The 18,703-nt window shown below is 37.1% G+C and overlaps 2 protein-coding genes and 1 long non-coding RNA gene across 3 annotated transcripts; 1 reads left to right on the forward strand and 2 right to left on the reverse strand.

Annotated features, from left to right (window-relative positions):
* Nucleotides 1-1,576: 1,576 nt before the first annotated feature.
* Nucleotides 1,577-13,698, reverse strand: LOC133861849 (probable polygalacturonase; the record flags this gene model as incomplete). Its single annotated transcript, XM_062297667.1, has 6 exons — nt 1,577-2,271; nt 2,413-2,483; nt 2,585-2,762; nt 2,858-2,978; nt 3,181-3,331; nt 13,517-13,698. Coding segments are annotated over 6 exons (1,398 nt in total), but the record flags the coding sequence as incomplete, so codon positions are not given.
* LOC133858291 (uncharacterized) lies at nt 3,953-7,528 on the reverse strand. Its single transcript, XM_062293731.1, has 7 exons — nt 7,073-7,528; nt 6,710-6,948; nt 6,387-6,614; nt 6,215-6,307; nt 6,024-6,125; nt 5,561-5,954; nt 3,953-4,106 (listed from the first exon to the last, which is right to left on the reverse strand). The coding sequence occupies exons 1-7, from the start codon at nt 7,518-7,520 to the stop codon at nt 4,096-4,098; spliced, it is 1,515 nt and encodes a 504-aa protein (XP_062149715.1). The 5' UTR covers nt 7,521-7,528; the 3' UTR covers nt 3,953-4,095.
* A 185-nt stretch (nt 13,699-13,883) lies between the features above and the next one.
* Nucleotides 13,884-17,557, forward strand: LOC133858294 (uncharacterized). The gene is made up of 3 exons (XR_009898503.1): nt 13,884-14,494; nt 16,336-16,409; nt 17,334-17,557. It is a non-coding gene; the product is annotated as an uncharacterized LOC133858294 (long non-coding RNA).
* Nucleotides 17,558-18,703: the final 1,146 nt, after the last annotated feature.

Raw genomic sequence — 18,703 nt, forward strand, 5'->3', positions numbered from 1 at the left:
AACAAGTGTTTTGTGCTACTTGAACCATACCTCACATGAAACATAGGATTCATAGAGAGATACAGGAAGCACTAATGTTATCACACCAAAGGGTCGAGGGTGAGAGAGACACCAAACTTACTCAATAAACTTTTCAACCAAATTAGCTTAGCAATGGTATTGGCAAGAGACATGTACTCTGCATTAATGCTGGATCAAGCAACAATGGGTTGCTTCTTAGAACTCCAAGAAATTATGTTGGGACCAAAATCAAATAGCCACTAGTGGAGCGCCGATCATCCAGACAACCTATCCAATTAACATTGGAATAGGCATGTATTAACAGAGACATTAAATTGGGAATGCGCAAGCTAAAATGCGAGGTATATATGTTTAAATTAGCGAATAATGCGTTTGGTAGCGGTCCAATGAGGAATGCAGGGTGCTACATATATAAATTGACAAACCTTGATCACTGCAAAGGAAAGATCATGTTTGGAACATTTGGCTGCTTTTATATATATATATATATATATATATATTATCTTTTTTACAAGCAAAACCAATTTTAGTTTTTTTTTTTTTTTTTTCTCAGCCCTTCTCATATTCTAGATTATGAATATGTTAGGATTTTTGAACTGCATCCACATTTGATTGAGTGGTTTAAGTCCATGTTTGCAAATCATGAAATTTCTGATCCTAAATTGCCAGAAATGCCTTCTTCAAAGGGACTCAAAAGGATGATTTTGGTTGATCTTCGATGTGTAGATCCTAATGTAAATCAGAGGCCTAAAATGGGAGATTTGGTTGTTTCCGCATCAGGTGATCATGATGATCTGAACAGAACAAATAAAGGTGCAAGCATCAGAAAATCACTACTAGTACTAAATGATGTTACAAATTTAGAAAAAGTATTAATCATGAACGTCAATGAGTTGAAGGTACTGCTCTTTCAAAACAAGTATCACGATTCTAATTCCTTCAATTCGTTCATAAGCTCAAGCCATTAAATATTTGTTCATTTTAGATTACCTTTGTTTACCAAAATAAATATTAATCATAATAGAAGGCATATATTCCTCATCATTTATAACATTGGATTTTTTTTTTTCTCTAATCCAGTTTTATGAATTAATTATAATGTTAATTATAGCCAAAGATGATTAGATTGGATTATTCTTCGTAATCGATCCTCCATCATCCTAAGGCTAAACTATCCATAATGTTTCTTAATTGCAAAATTCATAAACCTAGTGTACATGACACTGTTTTTCTTTATCTTGAATATTGTCTTTTAGACAGGTTGTACGTAGTATATATAGTGAAGTATTTCTGGATCCATAAAGTTATTTTTAGTTTATTTTATTCAGAATTATACATAAATAGTAAAAGAATCTGCTAACTTCACAGTTTTTGATAACGCAAAAAAGGCCAACAGGCATGAGAGCAATATATTTCCAACTTTCATTTGAATCATTTCCTTTTCACTAGCTTGGTTGTAGAAAAAGGAACCTATCCTGAAAGAAGTCCACAAATTGGAAAACCAGGTTATTTGAAATACAAAATTCTTAGTACATGACAATCTCACACGAAGGCATTAGGCAATGGTAGCATAACATGTCTTCAACTGAACATCGTCAATGGGCAGCTTGTCTTCAGGAAAGTGACAATCAACACCTTTTTGCTCAGGCAACAAACTGCACGGCTTAGGAGTCACATTGCTTGTCACCCCCTGAATATTAGTACAGTTCCATTGCAATTCATCTGGCTTCGCAGTCAACGTAAAAGTTGCATTAGAAATGCATATTCCTGTAAAAGGATCATTAGCGATTCCATCAAGTCTTGCTGAAATAGTAACATTCTCGGCCACCACGTCTTTATAGTTAATTCCTTGAATCTGTGGAATGGCATTTGGATCGAATCCACCGTCAGAGTGCTGACCGTAAGCGCCTGACATCCAGAAAACAAACTTCATTGTCTTGAAGGTCAATCTTCTTGCATATATGTCCTTCACAAAAGCTCCTCTTCCGATGGCAGTCTTGATCCTCACACCTGACTGCGTATTAATGGCTGTGATGTCTTCAGCTCTAACGTCTTGAATTCCACCAGACATTTCACTGCCAAGAGCAATGGTTGCACTGTCAGGGGAAATGCAAGTAAGCCTTCTGATGATTAGGTGTTTTGTGGGCATTCCATATCTGATTCCATATTGATCCCAACCACTTTTCACGGCAATGCAGTTATCTCCTGAGACTATGAAGCAATCCTCAATACGAGTGTTTGTGCACGAATCTGCAAAAGAAAGAAAGAAAGAAAGAAAGTAAAACATAGGCTCAGATTGTATAGTTTGCATTAATGGAATGGACATGCATCCACGGGATTTCAATTAAATAATTATCATAGCAGTTAGTTCAAGTGGCAAACAAACTAAACCTGGGTTTATCCCATCAGTGTTGGGAGAGTCAATTGGCGCAAGGATCGTCAGCTTTTGGATTAGTATATCACTACAATCATAGACAAAAAAAAAAATATGAGAAGATCTAGCTATGATGATCATGTGTGCATTCGGATAAACTTAATATATATAGAAGAAGCATGCCCAAACCTGCTATATACGGGATGGACAAACCACGCTGGGGAGTTGATTAGTGTAAGATTAGATATCTGGATTTGGTTAGAGTGCATAAGCTCAATCGTGTACGGTCGGGTCACATTCAAGAATCCGCCACTACGATACTTTTTCCACCAAGTTGCACCCTGGCCATCAATCGTGCCATTGTTTCCTAATGATACAGTCAAATGAATAACACAGTCAACCAAAATAATAATACTTACAAGTAATTCTGAAAAATCAAGGGTCGAATCAATCTATAATTACCGGTGATTACGACGTCTGTGAGATTTGTACCAAAAATAAGACTGCTGAACCGTCCACCATATGCATCCCTTCCTCTACCATAAGAAGGAAGTGGAGAAACTTGAGGCCATTCTGACTCATCCTGTCAATTTGATCATTCATGTTTGTGGCAAGTGATAGTATCATAAACATATTATATTGTGATGTGGGAAAAAGATCCACTTCTTTGAATTTTGTTATGTTTTGTCATGGGTATTTTTTTTTTTTTTAATAATTAATACAATATTAGAAATCAAGAGTTTTATTTTATTACTTTTCCCAAAGTAGACGAAAATTACACTTACTTGAGATGCAAGAATGACTGCATCTTTTTCAAGAAAAAGAGTGAAATGGCTGCTAGTGAGATTAAAGCTCCCAGTTAACCATTTTCCCGGAGGTACAATAAGTTGCGCCCCACCATGTGCTGCATACTTGCTGAGGCTATGAATTGCCACTACTAAAAAAACTCAGTTTCTAGACGGTTTTAAACCGTCCAGAAATTGGAAAAAAACCGTCTGGAAAATGGTCCAGACGGTTTTTTCTAGACGGTTTAAAACGTCCATGAAAATGCGTCGGCATTTAAAATTGCAGACGGTTTTAGTAAAACCGTCCGCAATTACGGACGGTTTTTTACAAACCGTCTAGAAAATATTGCGGACGGTTTTATCCAAACCGTCTGTAAATAATTGCAGACGGTTTGGGCTCAAACCGTCTGTAATTATTTACGGACGGTTTGGGCCTAAACCGTCCGTAAAATTCCAGACGGTTTAGGCCCAAACCGTCTGTAAAATTCCAGACGGTTTGGGCCCAAACCGTCTGTAAAATTCCAGACGGTTTGAGCCCAAACCGTCTGCAATTCAGATTGTATAAACCAAAAAAAATCTGGACGGTTTGGGCCCAAACCGTCCATAATTTTTTTTTTAATTTTTTTTCCCCATGCATATATTTAATTTCTGAGAAAAAAATCCCTAATACAACAAAAATATCAAATCCATTTCCAAAATCCTAAATTCATCTCCAAAGTCAATACAAATTCAAATCCAAAAATATTGGGAAATTTTAACTATTTACCACAACAGTCAAAATAAATACATACTTAAAATGAAAAAAACATAAAACCTAAATTTCATACATCATTAATTATAATCATCAATGTATGCAAGCCGACCCAAAGGAAAATCCGGTTTACGACCTTGTGTGCATCTTCTTCATTTATGCTTTTATGTGTTCGCTGCAATAAGTATACAAATTCCAAATTGTTAGTTAGGTAAGAATCATCTTTATGAAGCTAAAATTAACATGTTACAAGGTGAAAATTAACTGCCTAGATTAACATTCATCCTCAATCATAATACAACTTATAATATGAAACTAATTAGAACAAGAGAACAAAGTGAACTAGCCATCTACTCGGAGGGCTGAGAGGTTGAAGAAAAAAGGATAGGTTAATAGCTAAAAACTGTTCTCTGTTCTCTACGATAGAGAAGAGAGCTGGAAGTTGTTCTGCAACAACGGCCCCTCTTCTCTTGTTTCTCACTAATCATTTATGACATAGATATAAGACTATATAAGTTAATAATCTTAACGTTGTAGGCTTTTACGCAAGTCTTTCTTTGTCTTTTTCTCTGTAAATGAGACAAAGAATGTAGAATAAGCCCTCCAAGGAGATTGATTGCATTTGAAAAGTGTGTTGGAGTAAGATAATCTATCAGATGAATTAATCTTCTATTTTATTTATTTATCTATCCACTAGATTAGTTCCTTTGCTGTGATATTTTTTTTTTGCAGCATTAAGTGCCTAGATATGCTGTTTATATATATATATTAATTGTGTTAATTATATTTCTTTCTGTAGGACCAAGACACCAAATGATTTTGGATTTCACAAGAAAAACTTCATAAATCATGATCTGTTAATGAAAGAGTTATCTATGCCACATTGATCATCTCTCTATAGGACCAGGACACCAAATGATTTTGTATATGTAGCACAATTTTGCCTGTATTATGTGGAGATCAATTAGTAACTTTATTCTTTAATTTAATCTAGCTAACCCCAACTTCACAACCTTCGTGATCATGCAGGTTGGATATCAACAAAGAACAAAAAACAGTAAAGAAAATTAATGACTATGAAGGTTGAGTCTCACAAGTTCACAACCCTAATTGTACTTTGAATTCAAAAGTTGTATTACATCGTGTACAGTGAAAGCATACATGGGTATTGGAACTTTACTGGGTCTGACTCCCTAAACATGCAACTTTTTTTTTTTTGTTTCTGGCAAGATAAGAGTTGCAAGTCTTTACTTACGAAGGTTATAAAAAAAAAATAAAAAATTCCCAGGAAATACAAGGAAAAACTAAAAATACAAAGAGCAATACTTCCTACAACCACCTCAAACTAACAAATACAATACCAATGAAATGCATTAATTGATTGTCTTATAGGGACTTCAACCCTTGTTTCCTTCATCATGGAAGGCTAAGAAATTGCTAACTATCAAATCAAAAAGTAATAATCTCATGTAACACTTCATACATTTCTATTTACTTTTGAGAGATTTTTTGTCATATCATACTATGCAACCACAACGATGAAAAATGACTCATGACCATAAAAAGTTTAAAAATAAACCAAGTCCAACAAATTTGAAAGTAACACAAAATAAATCAAGTTCAGCTCACCTTCTTGGTTGTTTCCCATTGATGATTGTTTCTCTGCCATAATCATTGCGACCATACGTTTGACGGCTGCCAACTCTTCTTGTTGCGCTTCATACTTGTTGTTTTGCTCTTGCAGTTTGATGTTTGTCGTTTCGTACAAATTCTTCAAACGTTCCATCTCAGCAGCCATCTCTAGTTCTTTGGGAGTAGGCGCACTAGAGATCGATCCTTGTCCGGAGGTACTGTAAGAGCTTGATTTCCCGGGAGTTGGCCCTAGCCCCAAGCCACGCACACGACCGGAATGTTCTCGTCCTAGCACTTGTGCACATGCATCATTCTGCGACCAACGGACTGACCCCTGTGAACACACTCGTTCTGTAGGCGACTGATTCTCGATAATCTCTCTCATCTTCGCCTGCACATAATGTCCAAGGGTGAAAACATCCGTAATAGAACTAATTTAAATTACATATTTACCACTTACAATAGCTTCCCCAACCGCTTCATTCACAGGGTTTCCATCTTTCTTGGTATGCGAGACAATGAACATATCATCTCGGTTCGGTGTTTCTCCCATGTCTTCCTCCTGCATTAATATCCTTAACATTATCAGTTACAAGCTTATTATCTTACTACAATACGTACATGCCGTAAACGTTTATCTACTATACGTACCATTTCTCGTGCAACTTGTGCGATACTCTTCGATCCCAGAGTGTGAAGAAATACATTTTGGGCACGGCTTGTCTTGGCCTTCAACGCTCTCTCCTATAAATTTGGTAATGTTAATATGTAGCATATTTCTTCAACAAATTTAATAAACAAATAAATAAATAAATGTATATACCATATCAGCCGAAGACAACCACGTATCAACTTGCATTTCAAAGTCTTCAGAATCGAAGACTTTCACTGCCGAAGCCCTAGTGATCACAGACTCTAAGGTATCACCCTGTTTCAACTTTAGACCGCACTTGATCTCGTATCTGTATTGCCTTCTTTTCGTTGCTAGGTCCTTCATTGTTAACGACTTAATTTGATCAACTAGGTGGACAGGCTCAAAATGAAATTTTTTCTACACCAAAAATGAAATCAACGCAAGTTAAATTTAAAATGTAGGACTACAAAACTATAAATAAGTGATAGACATGAAAATAAATCGTTTCATACCGTTAGGGTGTTCCACATATCTTCCTTCTCTTGCAATGGTATTTTCCTCCAGTTACCATGCAACTTTACAAATCGACCATTTCTGATGATCTTCCCACAAATCCTTCTAAATTTCTCGACCCCCGGGCCGGTTGGTTGGCACAACGTGTTGAACTCGATCACCACCTTTTCTCCAGCAGGTATGTGCCATATGTCCTTAGGACTACCAACAGTCCTAACATTTCTTCTACCCTGCTCATCTGCAAACCATTAAATACATTTATGTCACACTTGATTATCACTAATTAGTAGAATATTATCAAAGTATTTGATAAAAAAAAAAAAAAAAAAAAAAAAAAAAAAAAAACCAAAATTAATTCATACCTATTGTGTAAACTTTCCCACCCCGTAACATACGTGGCACCCGAGTAGTACCATTATGATGTGAAGTATCAGATCCTGATTGTAGTGATGGTCCAAACTCCATCTCAGGTGCTATACATTGTTCGGAATTTATCGGCCCTTGTGTCTCGTCAGGGTCCTGTGTCTCGTCAGGGTCCTGTGTCGTTTCGTCTGACCCCACAACCGGTTGCTCATGTCGTACATGCTGAGAATCTATGTTCCCTTGTGTCTCGTCAGGGTCCTGTGTCGTTTCGTCTGACCCCACAACCGGTTGCTCATGTCGTACATGCTGAGAATCTATGTTCCCTTGTGTCTCGTTAGGGTCCTGTGTCGTATCATCTGACCCCACAACCGATCGCCCCTCTGATGTGCAGTCCATAGGCGTCCAAAAATCATTTCCTGATTGCGGCTTCCATTTTTTAGGGGCCATGTCTATCTGCAAACACATTAAAATGAGTCACATTTCATACAATATAAAATATACAATATGCAGCATGCAAAAACGACATGCTTAAAGAATTAAAAAATGATTGAACTATAAGTAAATCCTTCTGGACACACCATGTATTTAGATTCTATTTAATAGTTTAACCATATTCATACATACAATTATTATGTTGCTTCGGTGGCCGGTACATCAGTACGTGCACAATCAAAGTCATCAAAACCAACGTTCCCCGTCACGTTGACGTTGAAAGGCTCATGCTCATGATAACTATCAGCCTCGGTCCCGTCATCACTTTCACCACTGCCAACATCGTACACATTTCTTGGTTTTGTCCTTACAGCAACAGCCCAATTTGGATTTTTGGGATTCTCGACATAATACACTTGCGATACTTGACTAGGTAGTACAAACGGATCATCAGTGATTCGCGCACCCGTGTGTATTAGGTTCTTGAAATTTACCAAATCGAATCCATATTCGTCCTTTTTGTATCCCTTATTCGGTTGAATATCGGCCCAATCGCACTTGAAAAGGACATACCGCGTCAAGTCGTAGTATGTAACCTCGATTATTTGAGTTAGCCTACCGTAGTAGGTGGGACCATCTTCAGTGGTGACACACAATCCACTGTTTTGACTTTTTTTCTCTTCGTCGACATCCAGGGTGCGGTACAACACGCCGTTAACCACATACCGCTTACATTCGACAGCATCGAACATTGGGCCTTTGGCATGACTAACAAGTTTCTCTCCTAATGTCATCCTCTCCGCCTCGGTCAACTTATCAACCTGTGATTTAGACACCTTATTTAAAAATCAAAGTTTCATGATGCTGTTATAGATAAATAATTATTCAAACCAACAATTTTCTTACGTATGACTTGTACCAGCTACAGAATTGGTCTCGTTGTTGCTTCAGCAACGGTTGATGCGAGGTACGTTCCCTATTGTTTTGTTCCATTAACGACTCCATGTGCATCCTATACGTCAACAACATATGATGTTGGTTACTTTTCATCGTATTTAGCAACTAACAATATCTAACAATAATGTGACTTACGTGCGAAATTGGAGGAAATCATCAGAGTTGAATAAAATATATCGGTGTACTTGCTCCAACGTGCAAGTATCAAGTTTAAACCAATTGGTCGCCCCTCTTGATTCATCTTGGTATCTTGGGGTCTTATTGTGAACCGTTGGCGCGTTGACTAAATACCGAGAGCAAAATGTCAACAATTCGTCTACAATGTAACCCTCTGCAATAGACCCTTCGGGTGCGCCCTTATTACGAACACTACGTTTATATCTACCAAGGCACCTACATTAAAGTTAGACCATGAGACTGCCATATAAGAACAAACCTTAATTTAACAAAATTTTAACATTACCTCTCAACAGGATACATCCACCTGTAGTGTACCGGTCCACCCAGTTTGCATTCACGTACTAAATGTATGCTTACGTGCACCATAGATGTAAAAAAACCCGGAGGGAATATTCGTTCCAATTTGCACAATATTATAGGAATTTGATTTTCAAGACGATCCAGATCTTCCACCCGCAGTGTTTTTGAACAAATATCCCTAAAGAACCCACATAGCTCGATTAAAGGCCTCACAACATCATCCGATAAGGTTCCTCGAAGTGCAATTGGCATGAGTTGTTGCATGATTATGTGATTGTCATGACTCTTCAAACCCCCAACAGTACATTCCTTGAGCTTCACACCACGTGACACATTTGAAGAATATCCATCTGGCACTCTAACATCATGTAATACTTGCAGAAAGTCAGTCTTCTCTTTTTTCGTCATTGTGAAACAAGCTGCAGGCAAAAGTGTTTTGCCGTTTTCCGCGGTAAATGGATGAAGTTCTGGTCTCAATTTCATCTTATGCAAGTCTTGACGTGCTTCTTTGTTGTCTTTGGTTTTACCACTCATGTTCAATAGCGTGCCAAGTATGTTATCAACGATGTTTTTTTCTGTATGCATCACATCAATGTTATGGCGTAGTAACTGATCTTTCCAATACGGCAAATCGTATAGTATACTTCGCCTCTTCCAATCAACTTCTCCAGGCGGTAGCTTCTGTCCAGTCCTTGCCCGATTGACAACACATTCTAATTGTCGGATGATCTCATCGCCATTCGGCACATTGGGAGGACTACCCATTTCCTGCGCACCATTGAATCGTCTCTTATTTCTTCTCCATGGATGATCAAGAGGCAACCATCGCCTATGTCCCATAAAGCAGAACTTTTTACCATAAGTTAGCCACGTTGATTGCGTTTCATGCATACAACAGGGACATGCTTTTCGTCCATGTGTACTCCAACCTGACAAATCACCATATGCCGGGAAATCATTTATCGTCCACATCAAGGCCAAACGCATTGTAAAATATTTCCTCGAGGTTACATCAAAAGTCTGTACCCCTACTTCCCATAGTTTTTTCAACTCACTTACAAGGGGAGCTAGGTACACATCTATATTTTGTCCTGGTGCACTCGGACCAGGGAGAATCAAGGTTAACATAAAATACGGCTGCTTCATACACATCCAAGAAGGTAAATTGTAAGGTACTAATATTACTGGCCAAGTACTGTGACTAGAGGACATGTTTCCAAAAGGATTGAAGCCATCTGACGCTAAACCTAGCCGGACATTTCGCGGGTCTGATGCGAATATTGGGTAACGTGAATCGAATGCCTTCCATGCTTCTCCATCGGCCGGATGCCTCAACACACCGTCTTTTGTACAGCCTTGAGCGTGCCACTTCATATGTGGCGACGTATGATGTGACATAAATAACCTCTGCAGCCTTGGTATTAGAGGAAACCAACGCAACACTTTGAGCGGCTTCTTTTTCGAACATTTTATCGACCCATCTTCATTAATTAAGTTATCCTTCCACCTGGACTCATTGCAGAATGTACATTTGTCTAATTTTTCATTTTCCTTCCAAAACAACATACAGCCATTGCGACAAGCCGATATCTTCTCATACTCAAGGCCCAAATCCTTCAAGTATTTTTTTGCCTCGTATGTGTCTTTAGGCAGCAAACTTGCATCTGGATGCATTAGTTCATTAATGAATTCAAGCAACATGGAGAACGATGTATTGCTCCAACCACCCATACACTTAATACTAAATAGGCGCACAATAGCTCCCAATTTGCTATGTTTTGTATTTCCATGGAGTGGCGTATCGGCATCCTTTAGCAATTCTTCTAACTTATTCGGCACCCTGTTAGAGTCTTCAATTTCAACATCCACGGGCTCAGCTTCGGCTTCGACTTCATCTCGCACTTGAGACCCACCGGCTTCTACACAGATATCGTGCATCATGAAAACACCATTAAGCATGTCTTGCATCCCACTGGACCCCCCATGTAGTGGAATGCCATCCGCTTGAAGCCTCCTGGGAGCTTCATATATTGTCTCGCTCTGAACAGGAGGGACAAGTGATTCCTCATGCATTATCCACTCAGTGTAACCCTCAATAATCCCAGTACCTGATGTTAAATGAGTAAATACGACTTCACTGGACCATGATTTGCCCAACAAACACTTCTTACAGGGGCACACAATGACATCTTTTCTACTCTCATGTTCACGTGCAAATTTCACAAATTCCATAACCCCGCGAATATACTCTCGCGAACTTCGCGGCAACTTCATCCAACTCTTGTCCATCTTCCTAACTACACCATGTGTAAGTGACATTAACTACACCATGTATAATATAATACGTTGAGATACCACACACAACTCAAAAGCTTAAATCTATGAGTTTAGACACAAAAATGCTATATATATAAGGGTAAGTTTGGTATTCCTTGAAAAGAAAGCATAATATAAACAAAACCATATCCATAACTTAGCACATATAGCACTGAAGTTAAGTAGGTGTATGTAATTATTAACCATGACCAACAAAATCAATCTCATAAGGTGTGCTCCACCAATCAATTGAATGGCATTAATTAATGTTGTCAATCCTTGCTTCTTCTTTTTTTTTGTAAGTGCTGTCAATCCTGCTTTTAATTACACATTAAAATTTTATATATATATATATATATATATATATTCATATTAAGATCATTTTATTTTGATGGATTATTTTTTATATTTTTCTCTGTTTGTAGCATGAAAAATCTATTATTGTGAACAAAAACACATTATAAACAAAGAAGCAGAAAACGAATTATACTCTCTTAATTAAAACGTAAGTCTTATTCAAGATTTTTATAACATGGTTTTTGTCTTTTGGATAAGTTGAGAGGACCGGGTCAGTCATTTTTTACTGTTTGGTCCTTTGTAACCTTTCCATGCAATTTCATTATAATAATAAAAGAAAAGAAAAGAAAAGAAAAGAGGAAAGAAAAGAGGAAATAACCAAATTTTCATGTGTAAGTGACATTAATTTTTTATTTTTTTATTTTTTTATTTTTTTATTTTTTATGAATAAGCAAATTTCATTCAACAAACAAAAAATATGAATAGGGTAGCCACTGCACTTTAGCATATATATACCCCAAATCCTAATTTTCAATGTTTCTAAATTTGACATTCAGACCCTGCAATAAGTACCATATAGCATCCAGCCAGTTGAAATATCATCACTTTGTGGTAATCAAAATTTATTTGCTAGCTTCCCCATCAACATTTCAAATAAAATCGCCCTTAATTTCTACACTTTATCACCATCTTTCATTAACAACAGTGTGCTGTGAATGAAATCATAGGGACAGTTCGAATACTAACTCTTGACCAAATTGGCTATAACTGTCGTTAAGAATGAAGATAGATAAATACCAACCATTCCTGTCTAAAAATCGATATTAAAAGACATAAAATGAATTAAAGGGAAAATTCTTAAACTAGATAAAATGCTTAAAGCATACTCCAATTAATCATAGCAAAGACAAATGATCGGCTTCAGCCAGTCGGTGAAAAGTAACTAGGACAAAATCATAACACAGAGAGAGCAAAAGAAAGGCCAGCTCACTTATATTTGCTCACAAATTCGTCTGCAGCAATATTAACTACCAAATCAGCATAGTAAGCAGATCAGCAAACGACAAACTTTTTGAAAACATTTCAACAAAAAACCAACAAAATAAAAATACAAATAACCAATCAAACCTTTAATCCGGGCGTGGGCCGGCGTACGTCGGGAAAACGGGCGTGGGCTAGCTGAGACGCGTCAGAGCGTCGCCGGAGAAGATGATGTAAGGCCCAGCCGGGGTCGACTTCTAGAGAGATGGCGCCGGAGAAGACGATTCAGGGCCAGCCGGCGGGAAAAGAGAGGGAAATATCGAGAGGGCCGGGACCTAGGGGGGAACTGAGCTAGAGAGAGAGAGAGAGAGAGAGAGAGAGAGAGAGAGAGAGAGAGAGAGAGAGAGAGAGAGTGCCGGAGAAGTGGAGGAAGAAGCTATGGCAGCCGGCGTGTGTGTGAGAGAGAGAGCATGGACCGAGAGAGAGAGCATGAACTGATTGAGCTAGCTAGGGATTTCTACAATTAGAAATTAGGTCTAGACGGTTTTCGAAAAACCGTCTGGAATTAGAAAATTCCAGACGGTTTTTCTAAACCGTCTATAATAATATAGACGGTTTGAAAAAACCGTCTATAATAATATAGACGGTTTAGAAAAACCGTCGGTAATTTTATAATTCCAGACGGTTTTTCGAAAACCGTCTGTGTTTTGCGGACGGTTTAAAAAAACCGTCTGTGTTTTGCGGACGGTTTAAAAAAACCGTCTGTGTTTTGCGGACGGTTTAAAAAAACCGTCTGTGTTTTGCGAACGGTTTAAAAAAACCGTCTGTGTTTTACGGACGGTTTAAAAAAACCGTCCGTAAATTTATTTTTCAGACGGTTTAGTAAAAAAACGTCCACAATATTTTTTTTCATAGACGGTTTTGAAAAACGTCTATGAAAAAACCGTCTATAAAATCCGGTTTTTTAGTAGTGTGCAGCCTTGAAAGCCTTGGTGTTTGATGTGTTTCCGTCGCCAACCGCTCCAAAATCCGTCAAAAGCGCGCTGTGCTTTCGACAATTTATTGCCTGGTACTGCAAGGAAACTTTAGTTGTTTTGCACTCTGCAAATCGTAGACTTAGCATTCCCAATATAAGAACTGATGAGATGGTGTGAAGACCAAGAAATTAGATATGAAATTTAGTGATTTATAAGTTATGTTTATTAAATATATGGGGTCAAATAACAATTAAGAAAATAGAGAACTAAATGGGTTGGGGCAATGTTATAATTTAGAGAATATGGGGGTTTTAAAAAGAAAAGAAAAGAATGGACAAAAGGTCCAATCCGGTCAACCCTTTCTTCCCCAACCTCACGCACAGCCCCCTTCCTCTTTTCTTTTCTTCTTTTCCCTTCTTTCTTCTTTCCTTCAGCTTTCTTCTTTCTTCTCAACCAAACTGAGAGACCGACTGACAGAGAGAGTGACGTGAGAGGGAGAGATCGAGAGATGTTGAGAGAGAGATGAGACTCGGGAGAGGGAGTGAAGAGCGGATCCGGTGGATCCGTGTGGGGAGACCCGACGGGGCTGGGGAGAAATCCGACCCCTCAGGGTTCCGGTTGCTGGTTGGTGGTGCTGGGTCGTCGCCGGCAGAGCCAAAGCCGACGATTTTCAGCGGAGCCCAAGTGCCGTGACCCGCAACCCGCTTGACCCGTGAAGGGAGAACCCGGGTGGTTCGTGGACCCGTGAGCCAAACCCGAACCTTCCGGAGGTCCGATCCTCCATGTATGACGGTCAGAAGCCGATTTCCGACTTGCCAAGGTGTTTTCCGGCCTAACCTTGTAGATCCGTGACCCAGAACCGGTACGACCCGCGACCCAGTGACCCGCAACCCGAAAATCCAGAAAACCCGGTTCTCTAAGGGCATTTTCCGGCGACTGCCAGTGGCGTTTTTCGGTGGATTTGCTATGAAAATCCTTGGGGTAATTTCTTATAACCTATGATGATTTATTTGGGGATTGATTTGATTATTATTGAATTAGGGTTTGAGTATTTGAGGTTCTTAGATCATTTGTTTTAATTAATTGAAATCTGAAATTGGTTGATGGATCTGTGTTGGTTTTGTGTTTTGGTTAAAGCATGAAAACCCTTGTTTTTGGTGTGTTGGCAGTGGAGTGATTTTAGTTGTGGCTTTGGTATGGAATTTCTAGGATTTTGTGGATCTTGGCTGAATCTAGGGTGTATGGTGAATTTATGGGTTGATTTTGATGAATGAGTTGTTGATGTGGGAGTTGTTATCTTTGATTTTTGGGTTAAGTTGCTTATGGATGTTATGAGTTAATTTTTGATAGTTGATACCTGTGAAGGGCAGTGGGAAATTGGGAGTTGGATTGGCAGTTTAGTGATATTTGGCTAATGATTAATTGTTAAGGGTGGAGATTAATGTTTATAGATGATGGTTTGGTGTTTGGGTGTTGTTGTGAAATCTAGGGTTTTAATTGTGGATTTTCTGTTTAGGTAATGTTTGGTTATCATTTGGACTTGTGTTATTAGAGGACGATTATTGTTATAAGATTATGGGGAGAAAAATTGATGAGTTTTGATGAGATTTGGAGTGATTATGATGAATTGTAGGAATATAGTGGAATTGATATTTGGTATGGGTTTTTGATGTGTAGTTGGTTGATGAGGGCTAATATGTATTCCATGATATGTTTATGATGTTAGATATTTTAGGTATTGATGAAATTGAATTAATTAGGGATGTGTTGTTAATTAATGGTTAAATTCCTCCTATTGGTATTATAGGTATGTTGACTATGAGATTGTGTTAGATTGTGGTTGTAATTAGTATGGTTTTAATATTGGCGCTAATGGAAGAATGATAAAAAGTATGTAAGTATAGGGCTTGATGCGGTTAACAAATGAATAAATAAAAGATAGCTAAAATAAATTCTAAAACCCATTTGTGCCTATAGGTTTAATAAAGAATAAAGTATTAAATACAATTGTCAAGATTAGAAGGTAATAAGAGTTGTAAATTATCTAAATAACCCTAAGTCGATAAATATAAGTTAGTAAGGTTATGGAGATACATATATATGCTCTGGATTCATTTGGGTAATGTAATTTAGTATTAATGTGCGTACGTGAGTATTATAAAATACATAAGTGCGTTAGGAGGTTGTGCTTAGCTTAATAAGCATTCTATACACATATGTATATATATATGTGTATGGACCGAATACACTTAACTCAAATGGATAAACAATTATAAGACTTGTAGTTAAAAATGAGAATAAGGTAACTTGATACCCAATTTACCTATCTACGTACACCAAGTGTTTAAGTGTGTCTTTAGATTGGGTCTAAGCTTGTTAAGCATTATGTATATATATATATATATATATATATATATATATATATATATATATATATATATATATATATATATATATATATATATATATATATATATATATATATATATATATATATATATATATGTATGTATATACATACATAGTCATATACATGAATATGAATTCGGTAAATAATGATAAGTTAGTAAATAAGCAATAAGCTATAAAAAGATTAACAATAAAGACAATATGTTGTAAGTATAATAAGGAGACAAATAAAATAGTAAACGTGTTTTAAAGATTTAAGTGGAATTAACCTATAACCAACGACTAATCTAATAATAGCTTAAGGTATCTAGATAGTTTAGAAGCGAGTGACGTGACGCGTGAGCACGCGGGTAGTTAGGATGTCATAGAGTATAGAGTTCAATAACATAGTCTAATGTTATTAATGTTTGCAGGATAGTGTCCGGATTGGAGTCTTTTTAATGGGTTCTCCAATGTAGAGTCCGAGTCATGGTCCAATGCAGCCAAGGTGAGTATTCTACTCACTGAGAAAATATATTTTTATGTATTTTATAGAAGTGCAAATGATATATGATTTTCTTACTGAACCAACGATATGTTAACATGTATGTTTTGGATGTTTTAAGTAGTTTCAATTATGTTGAAGTATCAATGATGTTTATGAGAAATTATGTGTGACTGAAAAGTGATTTAAACTGATTTGAAGGATTTGAATGTGAGATGTTGTAGGGATGTCAATTACAAAAATATTAGTAGGAGAATTGATGTGTTAAATGGTTTATGGATTTATATTGGAAACATGAGTTTAAAGCATGTTCATGAAATTAGAAAGTATAAGTATATTGTTTGAAGGCATGAGCATATGAACGCTAAACGTGCATCAAAGTGAGGTTCATAGCCCACAGGAAACTATACTTGGGATAATTCCCATGAGGCGTGGATTCATTTCCACGAGGCATGGATTCATTTCCACGAGGCGTGGATTCATTTCCACGAGGCGTGGATTCATTTCCATGAGAAACTTGCATGAGCATGTATAGCATTGTTTTTATGAGTGTGGTGTTTTTACATTATGAGTAGTTTTGCTAGACGTATTAATATACATAAGAGTCTCAATGGAAAGGAGCTTACGTATATTTCTATCGGATGGTTGCATGATTTAAATGCTATTGTTTCTAAGTCTCAGCTACATAGTATGTGTAAATGTTTTCTATTAGTCGGTGTCCGCTATATCAGCTATGGGGGTTTTCAAACAAAAGTTCATAAAATTGGTGGCTGTTATAGTGTACGCATGACTAGAAAAGAAAAGTTGGTTCTTTGCGAAAACTCAGTGAATAGTATACCTCTGAGGTCTTAGTGTATTTATGTATGCTAAGGCGGTGGGCTCATAATTCCACCTATACGGATGTGGCAAACCCCCACAACCGTATAGATGATGTTCTTTTGGCTGCAGGTATTCCGGTCGTGGTTGATAGCATTGTAGAAGGGTATTTTGGATGTTATGACTGAAACACGCCGCAACGGTCGTAATTGGTGGACCACGGATTGTCCACTTGTTTATAGGTTTGGTTTATGGCTTGTGACGTTTGTGTCACTTGTTATTGTACAAAACCATTTATATCACTTATTTAATTCGTGGAAAGATTTAATCATATAGATATTTAATGGCTTTTTGTTGTAATTATTGGTGATAGATGTATAAGTTGTAATTTCCGCTATTCAGATTTATGTTTTCCGCTGCATAGATAGATGTATGTTATACTCTGATTATCAGGTACATGTTATGGGGCATGTGCCATATGTTGGCTGAGCGACACGTAGTCGTGCCACTGCGATGACTCGTTTTATGTTTGTATAAAAAAAAAAAAAAAAAAAACGGGTCGTCACAGATGGTCTGAACAACCTGTTTATCAAAGAAAATCCAGGTTTTTCTTTTTGTCAACTTTGGATTCCATTTTATAAGTCAACGAGGGAAGCAAAAGTTAAAAATAAATCCAAAAATTCAAAAATGTTTTACCCAAAATCTAGCCCAAAAAAAGAAAGAAAAACACAAGATATATCAAATGGTAGACATAAAAAAACTAGAACCAAATTATTCATCACAACAACTAAGCGTCGCTGGAAAGCATACATGGGTTGTTCTGGAACTTAGACATGGCTCCATGTTCTTAGAAAAGAATAATATTTAATATTGTTTTAATTGCATTGCATTGCAGAACGAGGTGAAATTTGTAGGGAGTACTTGTGGCACCTGTGTTTGGAAGCATATCTGCGTCAAATGCATGTCGGAGAGAAATATGGATAATTGACGCGAACTGTTTTCTTCATCCATGGAGAATTAACTAACTTCTTGAATGTTTCAAACATGCCATATATAGCAGTGATTGGTGAAGTCAACTATATAAAAGTGGCGTTTGAGAATAATAAACATGTTTTAACACAGTTACACAGGTGGTAAGTACAGCTTCTATTTATCCAGCCTTTATTCACATGTTTACATATGTTTATATTCAAAGTAATTAATGCTAAGGTCCTAGGAATCATATTCTTATCTCCTAAAGTTAATCTGACTTTTAAAATCACCATTAGATCAAAATTTCATAATGATATAATAATTTCAAATTCAACGATAATTTTAAAAGTCGTATCAATTTTAAAAGATCAAATAAAAAAATATATACAAAGAAGCTAGGTTTCGAACATTTCTCTTATATAAAAGAATACACAACCGTGTAATGGAAATGAAATCTCATGAATGGCCACATTCCTTAATTGGTTGGGGATTTCTTGCGTCTCGATTGT

The sequence above is a fragment of the Alnus glutinosa genome, chromosome 1 (assembly GCF_958979055.1).
Source record: "Alnus glutinosa chromosome 1, dhAlnGlut1.1, whole genome shotgun sequence".
NCBI lineage: Eukaryota > Viridiplantae > Streptophyta > Magnoliopsida > Fagales > Betulaceae > Alnus > Alnus glutinosa.